General features: G+C 39.5%; 1 protein-coding gene across 2 annotated transcripts in view; it reads left to right on the top strand.

The window, feature by feature from the left end:
* The window catches only part of TRAFD1 (TRAF-type zinc finger domain containing 1), a 216,276-nt gene that overhangs the window by 131,166 nt on the left and 62,672 nt on the right, over positions 1 to 22,438 (top strand). For both annotated transcript variants that reach the window (XM_053701701.1, XM_053701700.1), the window contains exons 8-9: positions 6,538 to 6,765; positions 8,183 to 8,306. In XM_053701701.1, coding sequence (XP_053557676.1) covers positions 6,538 to 6,765; positions 8,183 to 8,306 — 352 coding nt within the window. The remainder of the gene's footprint in view (positions 1 to 6,537; positions 6,766 to 8,182; positions 8,307 to 22,438) is intronic.

Genomic DNA, 22,438 nt, shown 5'->3' with positions numbered 1-22,438 from the left:
TGTTCAGGTGTGTTCCAGACAATGTTATTTAACTGTGTGTATATAAAGCCAGGGAACCTCATTCTATGCAGTCTTGATTTGAGGTATAGTATTGCAATGTTGGAATCCTCTTTGGCATATTAGAATTGTATTATTCAGCCCAGTTAGGCTAATGTTATAGTGTTAGGACCAGTCTATTGTGGGACACCTTGTAAGTGGTGACTGGCTGAGCAGAATATGGCCATATTGTGTGACTAAGATCCCATCTTAAAAAAAAAAAAAAAAAAAAAAAAAGAAATATTAAGAAAGCAATTTTTTGCAGCATTAAGAAGTTTTAACAAGTTTTAAAATATGTGAAATAATATGTGGTCTTATGTGTTTGGAGGTGCACCAATGCTTACTCCTGTTATATACATATGCACACACACAAATTATAAATATATATACATTTATGCACACACACACACACACACATATATATATATATATATATATATATATATATATATATATATATATATATATATATATATATATATATATATCGTTTGTTTCTGTTTTTTAATGTGCCCCCCTGATTAAACACTGGCCCTACCTTGGCCCCCCAGTAAAATTTGTCTAGAACCGCCACTTATTGGGTGCATTATTCCCTAGTTTTGGAAACCTTTATCGTTGTTCTCTTTGTTTCATAGAGGGAATTCCAGCAGTCAGTAGGGCCCAATCCTATTTTCTGAGTTATTATGGTTCTTTATAAGAACACTATGGGTCGATTTTATCAAAGGCTTCGCCAGCCTTCGACCCCACTACGACTGCAGGTTCTCCCAAGAAAACCTGCAGTCTGTATTTGTCAAGCAGCGGTCATCAGACCACTGCTTCCCTAACCTCTTCTCCACCTCTTAGGTGGAGAATTTTCAATCTCCCCGATCTCGTACCAATCACCAATAGCGCTCTTTTGCAATGTTGAATTCCGACAACGGAATTCAGCCCGCCAGAGGCGAGCTGCGGCAGGACAGGGGTGCATATGTACGCCACCGTCCGCGTAGCATGATAAATCAACCTTATTGGGTGTAACTTTTTCTCGATACAGAAGTGTGGGATTGCTATATTACTATCTTGCATAGAAGATTCCTGCATTGGTAGGACCTGTTTTTCTTGTAATTACTACTTTAAAGGGACATGAAACCCAAAATTATTCTTTCATGATTCAGATACAGAATACAATTTTAAACAACTTTCCATTTTACTTCTATTATTTAATTTGCTTCCTTCGTTTGTTATCATTTGCTGAAAGGTTTATCTAGGCAAGTTCATGAGCAGCAGAGAAACTAGGTTTCTCTTTTTGGTGGCTACATATATATAAAGAATTTGATTGGCTCACCCATGTGTTCAGTTAGAAACTAGTAGTGCATTGTTGCTCCTTCAACAAATGATACAAAGAGAATGAAACAGACTAGATAATAGAAGTAAATTAGAAAGTTGTTTAAAATTGTATTCTCTATCTGAATCATGAAAGAAAAATTTTGGGTTTCATGTACCTTTAAGTTAATACCAGAAGAATCCTATTGGTTTAACATTTCATTGGAATAAAGTGCTCCTGACTAGTTTTAAAAGCTTTCTTTATATTGAGGACTGATTGTTTTTGAAATTCTTATCCACAGCAGCTAACATTTGCACATAATTAAAATTGTAATAAAGTCAAGGTAAATTTCAGTGACTTTTTAAAGCTGCGTTATTTTCTGTTGATCCCTTGGAAATGTATTGAAGATACTGCTTCAGAAGTTTTAAGAAAATATTTAGTCTGAAATACACCCCACTGAGGTAGTAGTAGTACTTCATAGTTGTATATATTTTTGAATTGTATCTTTTTATAATATGAAAAATGTAGGAATTTCAAATAACGCTCTTTAGAAGAGTGGGCCTACACTTAAAGGGACATAATACTCATATGCTAAATCACTTGAAACTGATGCAGTATAACTGTAAAAAGCTGACAGGAAAATATCACCTGAGAATCTCTATGTAAAAAAGAAGATATTTTACCTCACAATTTCCTCAGCTCACCAGAGTAAGTCCTGTGTAAAAAGCTATACTTCAGCTGCTGTCCAACTGCAGGTTAAAAAAAAAAAATGAAGAAATGAACTGCAGCAAATCAGCATCAGCAGTGCTGGGGTCATGAACTCTCTTACTGTGATCTCATGAGATTTCATAGTAAACTTCCTTAAATTGAATAGGGAAATAATGAATGTGCATGAGGCTCACTCCCTTGCCTGTCCCGGGACAGACATACTGATTTGCTGCTTAAAGTCCATTTCATCAGGGATGCTAGAGGAAATAAAGGAGACGCGTTTAGATACAGACCTTCAAGAAGTTAAGTACATAAAAGAAAGTTGGTCCAAGAGCCGGGCAGCCTGGATATCTTCAAGTTCTTACCAGTCAGAGAGGTCACAGCTCACAGAGCTGGATGGGTTGGTGCTGTTCCAGGACCACATTGTTATTCCTGTTAGCTTGCGGCAGGCGATGTTCAAGTTAGGATTGTATTTCTTGATCATATATATTCTCTTTAACTTATTTGTTTTAAACTAAACTATTTTTGTATGCTTCTTGTATACTTTGTTTATTTGATGTACTCTTAAAAAAAATATTTAAAAGAAAATGAATGCTTTGTCCTTTGAAAAGATGTGATGAGTGGGAGGTGATGTCACCAGATGGGGGCGTGGCTTATAGCCGTTATTGTCTGTTACGAAGTTAGATGTGTTGTGCAAGCTGTATACTTCTATGCTCTGCAATAAAATAGCGTTGTACCTTCTATACTGTGTCCTGCATCTCATGACAGCTGGTGCCTCAGAAAGTGTGCATATAAAAAGACTTGATAATTGAAGAACATTGGAAGATTGTTCAAAACGGCCTTTTCTGAATCGGGAAAGATTAATTTTGGTTTTAGTGTCCCTTTATGAACTGAAATGTTCAATATAGATGGGGATACAACGTGGAGAAATAGTGATTCCAAATGACAAAGTAAAGGTAAAGAAGCTATTTATAAACGGTTTAATTCGCTCCAACGAGTAAAATGGAACATTGGGAGCACATCAAAGGGGAGATAATGTTACAGTACACAGTCTGTTTAATGGAAGGTATTCTAAAGATCTGTTATGTGCTGAAGAAGTAAAGGTTTTTACAACATAGATCAGGAGTCCTAAATCTGTAGAAATTATTCTTGTGATTTGTAGGTATAAAATGATTTTCTAAGCATATCATTTTTTCATGTCTGTTGAGCATGGTCCTTCTGTATTACTATTATTTTTTATTTTATTTTTTATAATTTTTTTAGCAACCGTTATGTAAGATTATGTAGCATGAGTAGAAATTAAAATAGGTTGGTCTCACCTATACATGTATATGCCCCTTCTGATGCTTTTGCTCTACCTATACATTATTTTTGTGCCCCTTCTGATACTTTTGCTGCACCTATACATGTATATGTAAAAGTGGGGAGTTAACCTTGGTTTCTATCGCCCTATATCATTGCTCCCAGTATTGTCAAAAAATTTAGAAAAATGCGTTCATACGCTATTATGTGAGTATTACCAACTTTCTAACTATCTGACCCCTGATCAATCAGGTTTTCGCCTGAACCACTCCACTACAACTGCCCTCCTAAAAGTTTGAAACGACATCCAAACTGGCATGGAACAAGGAGAACTAACTGGAGCTATTTCCATTGATTTTGCAAAGGCCTTTGACACAGTAGACCACGCCATACTACTGCTCAAACTAAAAAACTCTGGTATTGCTGATCGTCCGTAAACCTGGTTTAACTAGTCACGTGTGGTGCTCCCCAAGGTTCCATTCTCGGCCTCCTACTATTCACATTATTTATAAATGATCTGCCTAATGTCTGCAAATCCTCAACTGTACACATGTATGCAGATGACACGGTAATCTATGCAAACAATTCCAATTTGCAGCAGCTTGAAGCAGCGCTCCAAGACCAGTTCACAGAGGTAGAAAAGTGGATCTCAAAAAAACAAACTCTCTTCCTAAACACTGACAACTGTCACAATGATCTTTGGAACGAGACCTAAATTACAAAATTCCCATCTACGCATCAAAACAAAATCCAATTGCACGCTGACCGCAGTCCACTCTTTCAAATACTTGGGTATGTTGTTAGACCCTAATCTATCTCTTGGCCTCCACATAAAAAAACTTGCATCTAAACTTTTATCAAAAACTAGGTGCCCTGTACAGAAACAAATCTTGCCTCAGCCCTACAGTAAAAGAAAAGATTGTACAGGAAATGCTGATGCCAATCATGGATTATGGGGATGTAGTATATGCACCTGCACCGCAAACTCACCTTAATAAACTTAATACATTGTATAACTCGTTCTGCCGCTTTGTGCTACAATGTAACTACAGGACCCACCATTGTGACATGCTAAAAGAACTAAACTGGCTGTCGCTGGAATCCAGACGCACCTTTCATCTTTACAGCCTTGTGTTTAAGAGCTTTTCTGGGAAGCTCCCACCCTATCTGAGCAGAATGCTCTCCCCAGCTGTTCCCACCTCCCATAACCTCTGATCCAATACCAGCACATTATTTAGTTTGCCTCAATACAAAAAGAAAGCAGCTCGATCCTCCTTTTCCTACAGAGCACCACAATTATGGAATGACCTCCCGCACACTTTCAAACCTTCCCCAAGCCTAATATCCTTTAAGAGATCCCTCTCTACATATCTCAAAACAGAATGTGCCTGTCATGGTTGATTAAATATTTTGTACCTGTTCTATGTTAAATGTTTGCATATATTGTGTATTATTATTGTTTTTGTATTTTATTGTACCCTATTGTATCAATGCAATGTTTTGTGATCCCAGGACATACTTGAAAACGAGAGAAATCTCAATGTATCCTTCCTGGTAAAATATTTTATAAATAAAATAAATAAATATGCCCCTTCTGATGAGTTTGCTGTACCTATATATTTATATGCCCCTTCTGATGAGTTTGCTGTACCTATATATTTATATGCCCCTTCTGATGAGTTTGCTGTACCTATATATTTATATGCCCCTTCTGATGAGTTTGCTGTACCTATATATTTATATGCCCCTTCTGATGCGTTTGCTCTACCTATATATTTATATGCCCCTTCTGATGCGTTTGCTCTACCTATACATTATTTATGTGCCCCTTCTGATGCGTTTGCTCTACCTATACATTATTTATGTGCCCCTTCTGATGCGTTTGCTCTACCTATACATTATTTATGTGCCCCTTCTGATGCGTTTGCTCTACCTATACATTATTTATGTGCCCCTTCTGATGCGTTTGCTCTACCTATACATTATTTATGTGCCCCTTCTGATGCGTTTGCTCTACATATACATTATTTATGTGCCCCTTCTGATGCGTTTGCTCTACCTATACATTATTTATGTGCCCCTTCTGATGCGTTTGCTCTACCTATACATTATTTATGTGCCCCTTCTGATGAGTTTGCTGTACCTATACATTATTTATGTGCCCCTTCTGATGCGTTTGCTCTACCTATATATTTATATGCCCCTTCTGATGCGTTTGCTCTACCTATACATTATTTATGTGCCCCTTCTGATGCGTTTGCTCTACCTATATATTTATATGCCCCTTCTGATGCGTTTGCTCTACCTATACATTATTTATGTGCCCCTTCTGATGCGTTTGCTCTAACTATACATTATTTATGTGCCCCTTCTGATGCGTTTGCTCTACCTATACATTATTTATGTGCCCCTTCTGATGAGTTTGCTGTACCTATACATTATTTATGTGCCCCTTATGATGCTTTTGCTGCACCTATAAATTTATGTGCCCCTTCTGATGCGTTTGCTCTACCTAAACATTATTTATGTGCCCCTTCTGATGCTTTTGCTGCACCTATACATTTATTTGCCCCTTCTGATGCGTTTGCTCTACCTATACATTATTTGTGCCCCTTCTGATGCTTTTGCTGCACCTATTCATTTATATGCCCCTTCTGATGCGTTTGCTCTACCTATACATTATTTATGTGCCCCTTATGATGCTTTTGCTGCACCTATACATTTATATGCCCCTTCAGATGTGTTTGCTGTACCTATACATTATTTATGTGCCCCTTCTTATGCTTTTGCTGTACCTATACATTATTTATGTGTCCTTTCTGATGCTTTTGCTGTTCCTATACATTGGGGTAGTGTAATACTTTGTAATATTATAGCATTTTCTGCACAAATTAATTGTAAAATTTAACATATAAAATGTATTTATTGATAATTTGAGTAGTAACATTGCAGAAAAAAAATGTAATATCAAATTTTATTTTATTTTGGGCTACAATTTTAGCCGGGTGGTGCACCCATTAAAAGGGGCCTAGGTAGAACACTGTATACAATTTATATGCCCCTTCTGATGTATTTGCTGTAGAGAATCAGTTTCAACTGTTGAAGTAGAATATATATTAAAAATGGGGAAAAAAGTGTTTCAGCAGTTATAGTATTACTTGCTACTAATCATACATCCTTTCTGTTAACAGTCTGGTTGCAACCGTGGTAACCTTGCCTCTGTCTTTAATCGAAGACATTCACCCAAAAATTTGGTGGACCTGAAATATGATCCTTCTTTTGAGCCAATTTCTCAGCTAAGTTCCCTGAAAGAACAAGTTAGCACTCCTCAGCTTTCTGATAATACATCACATAGCGTCCTTATCCCTTGTGAATTCTGTGGGATCCCAATGGAAGAGGACATTTTGTTTCATCACCAGGTATTGGACTGGATTACTTCTAAATCGGTTATAATCATTAAATATATTTAATTTATGAATTGTTTCATGTAGAAATGTTTGGCCAAAGCTATCATGAAGATTTTAAAATTCATAGACTCAATACATTTTAGCATAGTAAAAACATCTTAATAATTAGCATTTCTAAATTAAAGGGACACTAAACTCAAACATTTTCTTTCATGATTCAGATAGAGAATACAATTTTAAATAACATTCCAATAGACTTCTATTATCTAATTTGATTCATTCTTTAGATATCCTTTGTTTAAGAAATGGCAATGCATGGGTGAGCCAATCAAACGAGGCATCTATGTGCAGCAACCAATCAGCAACTAATGTGCCTATCTAGATATGCTTTTCAGCAAAGTATATCAAGAGAATGTAGCAAATTAGATAATAGAAGTAAATTAGAAAGTTGTTTAAAATTGCATGTTCTTTCTAAATCATGAAAGAAAAAATTTGGATTTCATGTTCCTTTAAATCAATTTAGCATGGACTACATCTTGCTGGAAATGTATTTAATTTTGTATAATTGTCTCTTGCTTTGTTCTGTATTAAAGGGCCACCATAGTGAAAAAAGGACATCCCCCCCTAATTCCTTAGCGCATGTCATTTAAGACTAGCGACCCTGCACCTCTGTGTGTTTATCCCTTGCAGAGTTGGTCTTGAGCGGAAACAGCTGATGAGCCAATCAGTAGTGCTAGATGCACAATTCATCTGTGGAACTAGTGCTGCTGATTGGATCATCAGCATTTTCTGCTCTGGGCTAACAGTGTTGTGCGGGTCCTAATCAGTATGTTTACTATGTGTTTAACCCCTGCAAATGTGTAGGGTCTCTAGTCTTAAAGGGACAGTCTACACCAGAATTGGTGTTGTTTAAAAAGATAATGTCTTTATTACCCATTCCCCAGTTTTGCATAACCAGCCCGGGTTATTTTAATATACTTTCTACCTCTGTGATTACCTGTATCTAAGCCTCTGCAAACTAGCCCCCTCATTTCAGTTCTTTGGAAAGACTGTGCTGACTCCTAGGTAGCTCCACGGGCGTGAGCACAAGTTTATCTATATGGCACACATAAACTAACGGCCTCTAGTTGTAAAAAAAAAATCAAAATGCATTCAGATAAAAGTTGGTCTTCAAAGGCTGAGAAATTAGCATATGAACCTACCTAGGTTTAGTTTTCAATTTAGAATACCAAGAGGACAAAGCAAATTTGATGATAAAAGTAAATTGGAAAGTTGTTTAAAATTGCACGCCCTATCTGAATCATGAAAGTTTATTTTTGACTAGACTGTCCCTTTACAAATGAATTAGAGCATGTATCTTTTTGACTATATTGGTCCTTTAAGTATTTAAGGTGTGTTTGGATTTCCAAGTTTTTTGTTGTTGTTGTAGGATCAGTGTGACTTGTGTCCTGAAAGCACCACTCCCCGTTCCTCACAGTTATTGCCTACACCTGCAGATGATGAACCAGACAATGCTTTCTTGGAAATGCCTTCCGCACGCCTCTCTAAACTCGGTAACAAAAATCAGACTTTTTTTTATATGTTGGGGGGGACTCGTGATAATTCAACTCATCTACAAGTTGAACTAAACCAGTCATCTAATACATTTTTTTATATATATATTCTCTCTAAATGATCAGATGACTGTTCCTTCACCCTTAAGCTTTTTATTCCTGTAGAAGAGCAAAATATATAAACCTTGCATTAGAGAACTTAATCACTTGTTTCTTGCTGCCAAGGACATTTATCTGCTGGTTAGTGTTGCCACCTTTAGTTCAGGCCAAACCTCAACACTCTTGAGCCGTGCACAGCAAAACATGTTTATACACTCACAAATTCTCTCTCCTCTCTCTCTCTCTTTTACACACAGAAACCTACTGACAAAGACACACAGCATCATTCCTTACTGTTGGGAAATACTGAACCTGGCCACCAGGAGGAGGCAAAGACCACCCCAACCAAAGTCTTAAATGCCTCTCCCCCATCCCCCAGTCATTATTTGCATTTTGTCACAGAAGGATAGCAGAGAAGTGTCAGAAGATTTAGGAGTAGTTCCTTAGGAAGGGTATCTGCCCTTTGATATGGGACTGGAGTTTTAAGTAGTCTTGTCAGCCTCTCAGTGAGAGCATTGACGAAAGTTAGAGTCTGGAGATGCAGGGAGAGTCTTTCTGTGAACACATCCAGACTGCCTGCTAACAGCTCCTAAGCAATCAGTGTTGACAAGTTTCACTGTCTGCTTGTTTTCTCACACAAGTACATGTCAGGAGCGATGCTACAAGACTGTCACACTTGAGAGGCTGTGTTTCTGTTCCACAGCATGGATTCTGGTAAGATCATTTCAATTTTTACGTATGTTGAAAACGCTAGAAGACAGGGTCACTGTGTGGCTCCTTTTATCTTAATAGAATTATGGGTTAATATCTTCTGAGGTGGATTATTGAACAGTGGGGATTCATCAAATGTGATGCTTTGATTTTATGCTGCTTTATGTTTATGATTTTATTGGGCTCATAGGCCGTTTGTTATATGGCTGGAAAACAAAGGTTTTTACTTTCACTTTGAGTGCTGCGCAGCTTGTTGTCAGGATGCCAGGAATCGGACTGAGACGAGAAGTGCAAAAATAATCACACCTTTATTAATAACAAAAAATAACAAGCCAGGAGTCAAAGCCAGAGCTCTTAAGGCTTGGCCCCTTCTGGGTTCATCCCAGTTTATCAGATTCCAATCAGACAATATAGACCTCATGGCATCCTGTCTCAATACCAAGTTACCCAGATATGGGTCGAATTCCAGGGATCCTGAGGCGGAGCTAATAGATGCATTAGCAGTGCTTTGGAGGTTCAGTCTGATTTACCTTTTCCCGCTGTTACCACTCCTTCCTCAAGTAGTGGCTCGCATCAAGCAGGAGCAGGCATCAGTGATACTGATTGCTCCATTGTGGCCGCGAAGGATGTGGTTCGCGGATCTGGTGGGATGTCATCTCCTCCGTGGAAGTTACCTTGTCGCAGGGATCTGCTGGAACAAGGTCCTTTTGTTCATCAAAATCTAGATTCTCTGAGGCTGACTGCGTGGAGATTGAACGCTTAGTTCTAGCCAAGAGAGGTTTTTTGGAGAGAGTTATTGATACTCATTCAAGCTCGTAAGCCAGCTACTCGTCGCATCTGTAGTGAAGAGCGTGGATATTCCTTGCATAAAGTTAACGTTGCCAGGATCCTGTCGTTTCTCCAGGATGGACTGGAGAAGGGCCTTTCTGCCAGTTCCCTGAGGAGACAGATTTCGACCCTGTCTGTTTTACTGCACAAGAGGCTTTCGGAGCTTCCAGATGTGCAGTTCTTTGTTAAGGCTCTGGCTAGGATCAGACCTGTGTTTAGATCTAAGACTCCTCCTTGGAGTCTAAATCTTAAGGTTTTGCAACGGACTCTGTTTGAGCCTATGCATGAAATTGACATTAAATTGTTGTCCTGGAAGGTTCTTTTTTTTACTATTGCTTCTGCGTGCAGAGTATCTAAGATTGCTGCCTTGCAATGTGAGCCTCCTTATCTGGTGTTCCATTCTGATAAGGCTGTCCTACATACTAAGTTAGGTTTTCTTCCTAAGGTCATGTCAGACTACAACATCAATCAAGAGATTGTGGTTCCTTCCTTGTGTCCCAATCCTTCTTCTTTAAAGGAACGTTTGCTTCATAATTTGTACGTGGTTCGCGCCTTGAAGTTCTATCTTCAGGCTACTAAGGATTTTAGACAAACTACTTTCTTCCTTGTTTGTTTGTTCCGGGAAGCGTAAGGGTCAGAAGGTCTCTTCAACTTCCTTATCTTTCTGGTTAAGGAGTGTTATCCGCTTAGCTTATGAGACAGTGGGACATAAACCTCCTCAAAGGATTACGGATCATTCTACTAAAGCAGTGGCTTCCTCTTGGGCCTTTAAGAACGAGGCCTCTATGGATCAGATTTGTAAGGTGGCTACCTGGTCCTCCTTGTAAATGTTACAAGTTTTATGTTTTTGCTTCAGCTGAAGCAGCTTTCGGGAGAGAGGTTTTGCAGGCTGTGGTGCCCTCAGATTAGGGTCCGCCTCTTTTTTTTTTTTGTCCCTCCCAATATCATTTAGTGTCCTCTAGAGCTTGGGTATAGTTTTCCCAACAGTTAGGAATGATGCCGTGGACTCTCCTTATATGAAGAAGGAAAACATAAATTATGCTTACCAGATAATTTCATTTCCTTCTGTATAAGGAGAGTCCACGGCCCCCGCACCTGTTCTCAGATGGGCGGCCCTCTAAATTATATTTCTTTTACTGTTCCTTGTTCCCTCGGCAGAATGACTGGGGGAAGTGGTAGAGGTATTTAAGCCTTTGGCTGGGGTGTCTTTGCCTCTTTCTGGCGGCTAGGTTCAGTATTTCCCAACAGTAAGGAATGATGCTGTGGACTCTCCTTATACAGAAGGAAATTAAATTATCTGGTAAGCATAATTTATGTTTTCTTTCATGTAATTGGCAAGAGTCCATGAGCTAGTGACGTATGGGATATACAATCCTACCAGGAGGGGCAAACCTCAAAATGCCTATAAATACACCCGTCACCACACCCACAATTCAGTTTTACAAACTTTGCCTCCATATGGAGGTGGTGAAGTAAGTTTGTGCTTGATTTTCTTCTGTGATATGCGCTTCTCAGCATTTTGAAGCCCGATTCCTCTGAGTACAGTGTTTGTCAGAGTGATGTGAGAGTATCACCTATTGATTCTATGGTTTTCCTCACGGGAAATCTTTTCATAGGTTCTCTTTTATCGGTCATAGAGATTCATCTCCTACCTCCCTTTTCAGATCGACGATATACTCTCATATTCAATTACCTCTACTGATACTTTTTCAGTACTGGTTTGGCTATCTGCTATATATGGATAATGTCTTTTGGTAAGTATGTTTTCATTACTTAAGACACTCTCAGCTATGGTTTGGCACTTTATATATTAATATAAAGTTTTTAATATATGTATTGTACTTATATTTGCCATGAGTCAGGTTTATGTATATTTCCTTTTGCAGACTATCGGTTTCAAAATTGGGAAACTTATTTAGGAAGTTATTTTTTCTTACCTGGGGTATAGTCTTTTCTACAAATTGACTGCTTTTCTCCAACATTGGTGTGTCCGGTCCACGGCGTCATCCTTACTTGTGGGATATTCTCTTCCCCAACAGGAAATGGCAAAGAGTCCCAGCAAAGCTGGTCACATGATCCCTCCTAGGCTCCGCCCACCCCAGTCATTCTCTTTGCCGTTGCACAGGCAACATCTCCACGGAGATGGTTAAGAGTTTTTTGGTGTTTAAATGTAGTTTTTATTCTTCTATCAAGTGTTTGTTATTTTAAAATAGTGCTGGTATGTACTATTTACTCTGAAACAGAAAAGGATGAAGATTTCTGTTTGTAAGAGGAAGATGATTTTAGCAGACAGTAACTAAAATCGATTGCTGTTTCCACACAGGACTGTTGAGATGAAGTAACTTCAGTTGGGGGAAACAGTTAGCAGACTTTTCTGCTTAAGGTATGACTAGCCATATTTCTAACAAGACCATGTAATGCTGGAAGGCTGTCATTTCCCCTCATGGGGACCGGTAAGCCATTTTCTTAGTCACACATAAAAGAATAAAGGGCTTAAAAAAGGGCTTAAAAACTGGTAGACATTTTTATGGGCTAAAACGATTGCTTTATTGGGGCATATTATGCAGATTCTAGCTAATAATTGGCATTATAATCTTGGGGAACGTTTAAAAAACGGCAGGCACTGTGTTGGACACCTTTTTTTAGTCTGGGGGCCTTTCTAGTTAAAGACTGAGCCTTATTTTCGCGCCATTACTGCGCAGTTGTTTTTGGAGAGCAAGGCATGCAGATGCATGTGTGAGGATCTAAGAATCACTAAAAAAGCTTCTAGAAGGCGTCATTTGGTATCGTATTCCCCTCAGGGCTTGGTTGGGTCTCAGCAAAGCATATAGCTGGGACTGTATAGGGGTTAAATTTAAAAACGGCTCCGGTTCCGTTATTTTAAGGGTTAAAGCTTTGAAATTTGGTGTGCAATACTTTTAATGCTTTAAGACACTGTGGTGAAATTTTGGTAATTTTTGAACAATTCCTTCATACTTTTTCACATATTCAGTAATAAAGTGTTTTCAGTTTGAAATTTAAAGAGACCGTAACGGTTTTATTTTAAAACGTTTTTTTGTGCTTTGTTGACAAGTTTAAGCCTGTTTAACATGTCTGTACCATCAGATAAGCTATGTTCTATATGTATGAAAGCCAATGTGTCTCCCCATTTAAATTTATGTGATAATTGTGCCATAGTGTCCAAACAAAGTAAGGACAGTAATGCCACAGATAATGATATTGCCCAAGATGATTCCTCAAATGAGGGGAGTAAACATGATACTACATCATCCCCTACTGTGTCTACACCAGTTTTGCCCACGCAGGAGGCCCCTAGTACATCTAGTGCGCCAATACTTATTACCATGCAACAATTAACGGCTGTAATGGATAACTCCATAGCAAATCTTTTATCCAAAATGCCTACTTATCAGAGAAAGCGCGATTGCTCTGTTTTAAACACTGAAGAGCAAGAGGACGCTGATGATAACTGTTCTGACATACCCTCACACCAATCTCAAGGGGCCATGAGGGAGGTTTTGTCTGATGGAGAAATTTCAGATTCAGGAAAAATTTCTCATCAAGCTGAACCTGATGTTGTGACATTTAAATTTAAATTAGAACATCTCCGCGCACTGCTTAAGGAGGTGTTATCTACTCTGGATGATTGTGACAATTTGGTTATTCCAGAGAAATTATGTAAGATGGACAAGTTCCTAGAGGTTCCGGTGCCCCCCGACGCTTTTCCTATACCCAAGCGGGTGGCGGACATAGTAAATAAAGAGTGGGAAAACCCCGGCATACCTTTTGTTCCCCCCCCTATATTTAAGAAATTATTTCCTATAGTCGACCCCAGAAAGGACTTATGGCAGACAGTCCCCAAGGTCGAGGGGGCGGTTTCTACTCTAAACAAACGCACTACTATTCCTATCGAAGATAGTTGTGCTTTCAAAGATCCTATGGATAAGAAATTAGAGGGTTTGCTTAAAAAGATTTTTGTACAGCAAGGTTACCTTCTACAACCAATTTCATGCATTGTTCCTGTCACTACAGCAGCGTGTTTCTGGTTCGAGGAACTAGAAAAGTCGCTCAGTAAAGAATCTTCGTATGAGGAGGATATGGACAGAGTTCAAGCACTTAAATTGGCTAACTCTTTTGTTTTAGATGCCGCTTTGCAATTAGCTAGATTAGCGGCGAAAAATTCAGGGTTTGCTATCGTGGCGCGCAGAGCGCTTTGGCTAAAGTCTTGGTCAGCGGATGTGTCTTCCAAGACAAAATTGCTTAACATTCCTTTCAAAGGTAAAACATTATTTGGACCTGATTTGAAAGAGATTATTTCAGACATCACTGGGGGAAAGGGCCACGCCCTCCCACAGGATAGGTCTTTTAAGGCTAAAAATAAGCCTAATTTTCGTCCCTTTCGCAGAAACAGACCAGCCTCTAATTCTGCATCCTCTAAGCAAGAGGGTAATACTTCACAACCCAAACCAGCCTGGAAACCAATGCAAGGCTGGAACAAGGGTAAGCAGGCCAAGAAGCCTACCACTGCTACCAAAACAGCATGAAGGGATAGCCCCCGATCCGGGACCGGATCTAGTGGGGGGCAGACTCTCTCTCTTTGCTCAGGCTTGGGCAAGAGATGTTCAGGATCCTTGGGCGCTAGAAATAGTTTCTCAAGGTTATCTCCTGGAATTCAAGGAACTACCCCCAAGGGGAAGGTTCCACAGGTCTCACTTATCTTCAAACCAAATAAAGAGACAGGCATTCTTACATTGTGTAGAAGACCTGTTAAAGATGGGAGTGATACATCCAGTTCCAATAAGAGAACAAGGAATGGGATTTTATTCCAATCTGTTCATAGTTCCCAAAAAAAGAGGGAACATTCAGACCAATTCGAACGATCCTACCCACCATCCAGGAAAGTCAATTTATGACTACCGTGGATTTAAAGGATGCGTACCTACATATTCCTATCCACAAGGAACATCATCAGTTCCTAAGGTTCGCTTTTCTGGACAAGCATTACCAGTTTGTGGCACTTCCATTCGGATTAGCCACTGCTCCAAGGATTTTCACAAAGGTACTAGGGTCCCTTCTAGCGGTTCTAAGACCAAGGGGCATTGCAGTAGTACCTTACTTGGACGACATCCTAATTCAAGCGTCGTCCCTGTCAAAAGCAAAGGCTCATACGGACATCGTCCTAGCCTTTCTCAGATCTCACGGATGGAAGGTGAACAAAGAAAAAAGTTCTCTGTCCCCGTCAACCAGAGTTCCCTTCTTGGGAACAATAATAGATTCCTTAGAAATGAGGATTTTTCTGACAGATGTCAGAAAATCAAAACTTCTAAGCTCTTGTCAAGTACTTCATTCTGTTCCTCGTCCTTCCATAGCGCAGTGCATGGAAGTAATAGGATTGATGGTTGCAACAATGGACATAGTTCCTTTTACACGAATTCATCTAAGACCATTACAACTGTGCATGCTCAGACAGTGGAATGGGGATTATACAGACTTGTCTCCGATGATTCAAGTAGATCAAAAGACCAGAGATTCACTCCGTTGGTGGCTGACCCTGGACAATCTGTCACAGGGAATGAGCTTCCGCAGACCAGAGTGGGTCATTGTCGCGACCGACGCCAGTCTAGTGGGCTGGGGCGCGGTCTGGGAATCCCTGAAAGCTCAGGGTCTATGGTCTCGGGAAGAGTCTCTTCTCCCGATAAACATTCTGGAACTGAGAGCGATATTCAATGCTCTCAGAGCTTGGCCTCAACTAGCAAAGGACAAATTCATAAGGTTTCAATCAGACAACATGACGACCGTTGCATATATCAATCATCAGGGGGGAACAAGGAGTTCCCTGGCGATGAAAGAAGTGACCAAGATAATTCAATGGGCGGAGGATCACTCCTGCCACTTGTCTGCGATCCACATCCCAGGAGTGGAAAATTGGGAAGCGGATTTTCTGAGTCGTCAGACATTCCATCCGGGGGAGTGGGAACTCCATCCGGAAATCTTTGCCCAAATAACTCAATTATGGGGCATTCCAGACATGGATCTGATGGCGTCTCGTCAGAACTTCAAGGTTCCTTTCTACGGGTCCAGATCCAGGGATCCCAAGGCGACTCGAGTAGATGCACTAGTAGCACCTTGGACCTTCAACCTAGCTTATGTATTCCCACCGTTTCCTCTCATTCCCAGGCTGGTAGCCAGGATCAATCAGGAGAGGGCCTCGGTGATCTTGATAGCTCCTGCGTGACCACGCAGGACTTGGTATGCAGACCTGGTGAATATGTCATCGGCTCCACCATGGAAGCTACCTTTGAGACAGGACCTTCTTGTTCAGGGTCCATTCGAACATCCGAATCTGGTTTCCCTCCAACTGACGGCTTGGAGATTGAACGCTTGATTTTATCAAAGCGTGGGTTTTCAGCTTCTGTAATAGATACTCTGATTCAGGCTAGAAAGCCTGTAACTAGAAAAATTTACCATAAAATATGGAAAAAATATATCTGTTGGTGTGAATCCAAAGGATTCCCATGGAACAAGATAAAAATTCCTAAGATTCTATCCTTTCTACAAGAAGGTTTGGAGAAAGGATTATCTGCAAGTTCTCTGAAGGGACAGATCTCTGCTTTATCTGTTTTACTTCACAAAAGACTGGCAGCCGTGCCAGATGTTCAAGCATTTGTTCAGGCTCTGGTTAGGATCAAGCCTGTTTACAGACCTTTGACTCCTCCCTGGAGTCTAAATCTAGTTCTTTCAGTTCTTCAAGGGGTTCTGTTTGAACCTTTACATTCCATAGATATTAAGTTACTATCTTGGAAAGTTTTGTTTTTAGTTGCAATTTCTTCTGCTAGAAGAGTTTCAGAGTTATCTGCTCTGCAGTGTTCTCCGCCCTATCTGGTGTTCCATGCAGATAAGGTGGTTTTGCGTACTAAGCCTGGTTTTCTTCCGAAAGTTGTTTCTAACAAAAATATTAACCAGGAGATAGTTGTACCTTCTTTGTGTCCGAATCCAGTTTCAAAGAAGGAACGTTTGTTACACAATTTGGACGTAGTCCGTGCTCTAAAATTCTATTTAGAGGCTACTAAAGATTTCAGACAAACATCTTCCTTGTTTGTTGTTTATTCTGGTAAAAGGAGAGGTCAAAAAGCGACTTCTACCTCTCTTTCCTTTTGGCTTAAAAGCATTATCCGATTGGCTTATGAGACTGCCGGACGGCAGCCTCCCGAAAGAATCACAGCTCACTCCACTAGGGCTGTGGCTTCCACATGGGCCTTCAAGAACGAGGCTTCTGTTGACCAGATATGTAAGGCAGCGACTTGGTCTTCACTGCACACTTTTGCCAAATTTTACAAATTTGATACTTTTGCTTCTTCGGAGGCTATTTTTGGGAGAAAGGTTTTGCAAGCTGTGGTTCCTTCCGTTTAGGTGACCTGATTTGCTCCCTCCCTTCATCCGTGTCCTAAAGCTTTGGTATTGGTTCCCACAAGTAAGGATGACGCCGTGGACCGGACACACCAATGTTGGAGAAAACAGAATTTATGCTTACCTGATAAATTACTTTCTCCAACGGTGTGTCCGGTCCACGGCCCGCCCTGGTTTTTTAATCAGGTCTGATGAATTATTTTCTCTAACTACAGTCACCACGGTATCATATGGTTTCTCCTATATATATTTCGTCCTGTCCGTCGGTCGAATGACTGGGGTGGGCGGAGCCTAGGAGGGATCATGTGACCAGCTTTGCTGGGACTCTTTGCCATTTCCTGTTGGGGAAGAGAATATCCCACAAGTAAGGATGACGCCGTGGACCGGACACACCGTTGGAGAAAGTAATTTATCAGGTAAGCATAAATTCTGTTTTTCATTAATTTTCGCGGGCAATATTAGGCTTGCAAGGTCACAAAAAGCTGAAATTTATTGCGTCATTCTTGGCACGAGAATTTTTTGCTGCAAAGGTACGTTCGGTGATGCAAATTCGTCATTTCTGGTGTCTTAGTTGATGCCAGGTTTCCTTGCACAAGGTTGCGTCTGCCATGACGCGAGTTGCGTCATTTCCAGATGTTGTTAGCGCCAAAATATTTCATTTTGCGTTGTGCGTCATACATGGCGCCAAATAATTTATTTATTTAAACCCCACTTCCTATATGCCTCTTGCTCTTTTTTTTATGCTCAGAGGGCTATACTGTTTGCATTTTTCCCCCATTTCTGAAACTGCCATATAAGGAAATTGATCATTTTGCTTTATATGTTGTTTTTTTCTCTTACATTTGCAAGATGTCTCAATCTGATCCTGTCTCAGAAACCACTGTTGGAATCCTGCTGCCTGATCACAGTTCTACCAAAGCTAAGTGTATCTGTTGTAAGTTTGTGGAGATTATATCTCCAGCTGTAGTATCTAACAGTTGTCATGACAAGCTTTTGCATGCAGATAATGTATCCTTCAGTACTAGTACAATACCTGTTGTTCCTTCAACATCTGATGTACATGATATCCCTGTGAATATTATAGATTTTATTGCTGATGCGATTCAGAAGGCTTTGTCTGCTATTCCGCCTTCTAATAAACGTAAAAGGTCTTTTAAAACTTCTCATAATATTGATGAAATTTCAAATGACCGACAACATACTGAATTATCCTCCTCTGATGAGGATCTATCTGGTTCAGAAGATCCTTCCTCAGATATGACACTGACAAATCTACTTATCTCTTTAAGATGGAGTATATTCGTAAAGAAGTGTTGATTACTTTGGATATTGAGGAATCTAGTCCTCTTTATACTATAATTAGTAAACGTTTAAATTCTGTTTACAAACCTCCTGTGGTTACTCCAGAGGTTTTTCAAGTTCCTGATGTTGTTTCTGATATGATTTCTAATGAATGGAATAGGCATGGTGCTTCTTTTATTCCTCCTTCTAGGTTTAAGAAGTTGAATCCTTTGCCAGCAGCTAGATTGGAAATTTGGGGAAAAATCCCCAAAGTTGATGGGACTATTTCTACTCTTGCCAAACGTACTACTATTCCTATGAGATAATACTTCTTTTAATGATCCTTTAGATAGGAAACTTGTATCTTATCTAAGGAAAGCTTATTTATTTTCTGGCTATATTCTTAGGCCTGCTATATCCATGGCTGATGTTGCAGGCTTGCAGCTGCATCAACTTTTTGGTTGGAAAGCTTAGCGCAACAGGAAACAGATCCTGATTTTTCTAGCATTGTTCGCTTGCTTCAACATGCTAATCATTTTATCTGTGATGCTATTTTTGATATCATCAAAATTGATGTTAAATCTATATCTTTAGCTATTTTAGCTAGAAGACCTTTTTGGCTTAAATATTGGAATGCTGACATGGTATCTAAGTCTAGATTACTATCTCTTTCTTTCCAAGGTAATAATTTATTTGGTTCTCAGTTGGATTCAATTTTTTCAACTGTCACTGGGGGGAAGGGAGTTTTTTTGCCTCAGGATAAAGACCGAAGGGTAAATCTAAAACCTTCTAATCGTTTTCGTTCTTTTCGACAGAATATGGAACAGAAAGCCAATCCTTCCCCAAAGAATCTGGTTCCAATTGGAAACCTTCAAGTTGGAATAAATCCAGATTTAAATTTTTCCAAAACATTTGGACAGATTCTGTCCAAAATCAGTGGATTCAGATTATTGTTTCTCAAGGGTATCGAATAGGATTAAGAGTAAGACCTCATGTGAGAAGTTTTTTTCTCACACGTCCCAGTAAATCCAGTGAAGGCTCAGGCTTTTCTGAAGTGTGTTTCAGATCTGGAGCTTTCAGGGGTAATCATACCAGTTCCGTTTTAGGAACAGGGTCTGGGGTTTTATTCAAATCTATTCATTGTCCCAAAGAGAGAATTTATTCAGGCCAGTTCTGGATCTGAAATTTTGAATCGTTTTGTAAGAGTGCCATCTTTCAAATGGTAACTATAAGGACTATTCTGCCTTTTGTTCAGCAAGGTCATTTATATGTCCACAATAGGCTTACAGGATGCATATCTTCATATTCAATTCATCCAGACCACTATCGGTTTCTGAGATTCTCTTTTCTAGACAAGCATTACCAATTTGTCGCTCTTCCATTTGGCCTAGCGACAGTGCCAAGATTTTTCTCAAAGGTTCTTGGTGCCCTACTCTCTATAATCGGAGAACAGGGTATTGCGGTGTTCCTTATTTGGACGATATCTTGGTACTAGCTCAGTCTTTACATTCTGCAGAATCTCACACAAATCAACTAGTGTTGTTTCTTCAAAGACCTGGTTGGAGGATCAATTTACCGAAAAATTCCTTGACAAGGGTCACCTTTTTAGGTTTCCAGATAGATTCAGTGTTCATGACCCTGTCTCTAACAGACAAGAGACAAATTAAATTGGTTTCAGCTTGTCAAAACCTTCAGTCTTGATCATTCCCTTTGCTCGTTTTCATTTAAGACCTCTTCAGCTTTGTATGCTGGATCAATGGTGAAGGGATTATACAAGGATATCGCAGTCAATATCCTTAAAGCCCAACGTTCGATTCTCTCTGACTCGGTGGTTAGACCACAACCGTTTAGTTCAAGGGGCCTCTTTTGTTCATCCAACCTGAACTGTAATCACAACAGATGCAAGTCTTTCAGGTTAGGATCTGGGGATCTCTGACTGCACAAGGAGTTTGGAAACCTCAAGAGGCGAGGTTACTAATTAATCTTTTTATAACTCCGTGCTATTTTCAGGGCTCTTCAGGTTTGGCCTCTGGTTTTACCAACCTGCTTATATCTTTCTGCCTCTAGTTCTTCTTCCAAGAGTGATCTCTAAGATCAATCATTTATGTTTCTGGTAGTACCAGAATGGCCTCACAGGTTTTGGTATGCAGATCTTGTTCGGATGTCCAGTTGCCAACCTTGGCCACTTCCTTTAAAGGATTTCAAAACTTTTGGGTTTTTTCCACCAACTTACCATCAATATCATATGTAACATGTTTACATATCCTCACATACCTATTTGTAGTCTGAAAAAAAGTTTCTAAACATGAAAAATATTCATTTTAATAATAGTCTATTGCGTCATATCAGCTAACCCTCAAATATGGGAGGCGCACGATACAACAAACGTAACGGTAGTAATTTCAATAATTGCATCTCATTAACTTGAGATGTTGTTACTGTTCGTTGCTATCAGTCTCGATTGGAGGATTAGAAGATATTGCCGGCGGTGGGTTCGGAATTCTATTAAATTTCGGGTGATGATTACTCAGAAAGGGTAAACATATGAAGCACAATGATATTTACAAAAAGTATGTATTTATATTGATCTGGCTAATGGAGGTAACTTTTATGATGAGTTTAGTGTCCCTTTAAGACCAGACCTTTTGTCTCAAGGGCCGTTTTTCCATCAGGATCTCAAATCTTTAAATTTGAAGGTATGGAAATTGAACACTTAGTGCTTAGTCATAGAGGTTTCTCTGACTCAGTGATTAATACTGTACTATGTTACAGGCCCGTAAATCTGTTTCTTGGAAGATTTATTATCGAGTTTGGAAGACTTATTTTTTTTAATTTTTTTATCTATATAACAATGTTTTTATTGTAATTTCTGCATTGCATTACAAAGAAGAAAGTATACAGTTTACAGCAAACCGTCCATGCAGAGTTCATACAATATGAGTAATAAAACATTTATCACAACAACAAATAATTAACCATGTTCCACAAGTTGCTATTCGCTTTTGTCTTTGAACCCATCATGACCCGCAGTGCTATTCCTTTACTTTATATCTCTCTCTACTCATATTCTAGATGTTAATAATAAACGTTTCCCACATAGCCTTCATTTGTATAAATACCTTGCTTCTACCATTCCACATGTAAGCGTATTCTTCTAATGATAGAATGAATTGAAATTGAGCATACCATGTGGCTATGTTTAATGCTACCTGAGACTTACAGTTTTTTGCTATTAATTTTTTGAGGCTATTGCTAGCAATAAAAATTAACTTTTTCTTATACGTTGGGATTTTACTAGGCACTGCATTTAATAACCAAATTCTAGGGTCCGGTTCTAGAGTCGGTTCAGTCATTGTGTTAGTCACCCTAACTACTGCTAACCATATTGGCTTCAACAATCCACAAGTCCACCAGATGTGAAGCATAGACCCCCTCTCTTCACCGCACCGCCAGCATTTATGTGAGATCGATGGAAACAATTTATTGATCCTAGTTGGGGTGAGATACCACCGTTGTAGGATTTTAATGTTAAGCTCTATAAGGTTACTGGATACGGAGACTTTGGTAACATTGTTGAATAATTTAACAATATCAGTCATTGATATTTCAGTATCCAGCTCATCATTCCATCTGTCTATGTAATAAGGGGTATAGCCCACAGCTGGTTTCTGTAGCAGCGCGTACGTCATTGATAGGGTCCTTGTCGCTGGGGACTCTCAATGACACAATGTCTCAAACTGAGTGAGAGTCTTACGTCTTTCTTTATGTTTGTATATGTACGAATGACATTGTTGAAGGACTTGCCA

Source organism: Bombina bombina, chromosome 2 (genome assembly GCF_027579735.1).
Source record: "Bombina bombina isolate aBomBom1 chromosome 2, aBomBom1.pri, whole genome shotgun sequence".
In the NCBI taxonomy this organism is placed as follows: Eukaryota; Metazoa; Chordata; class Amphibia; order Anura; family Bombinatoridae; genus Bombina; species Bombina bombina.
This window is presented reverse-complemented; position numbering and strand designations above follow the sequence as displayed.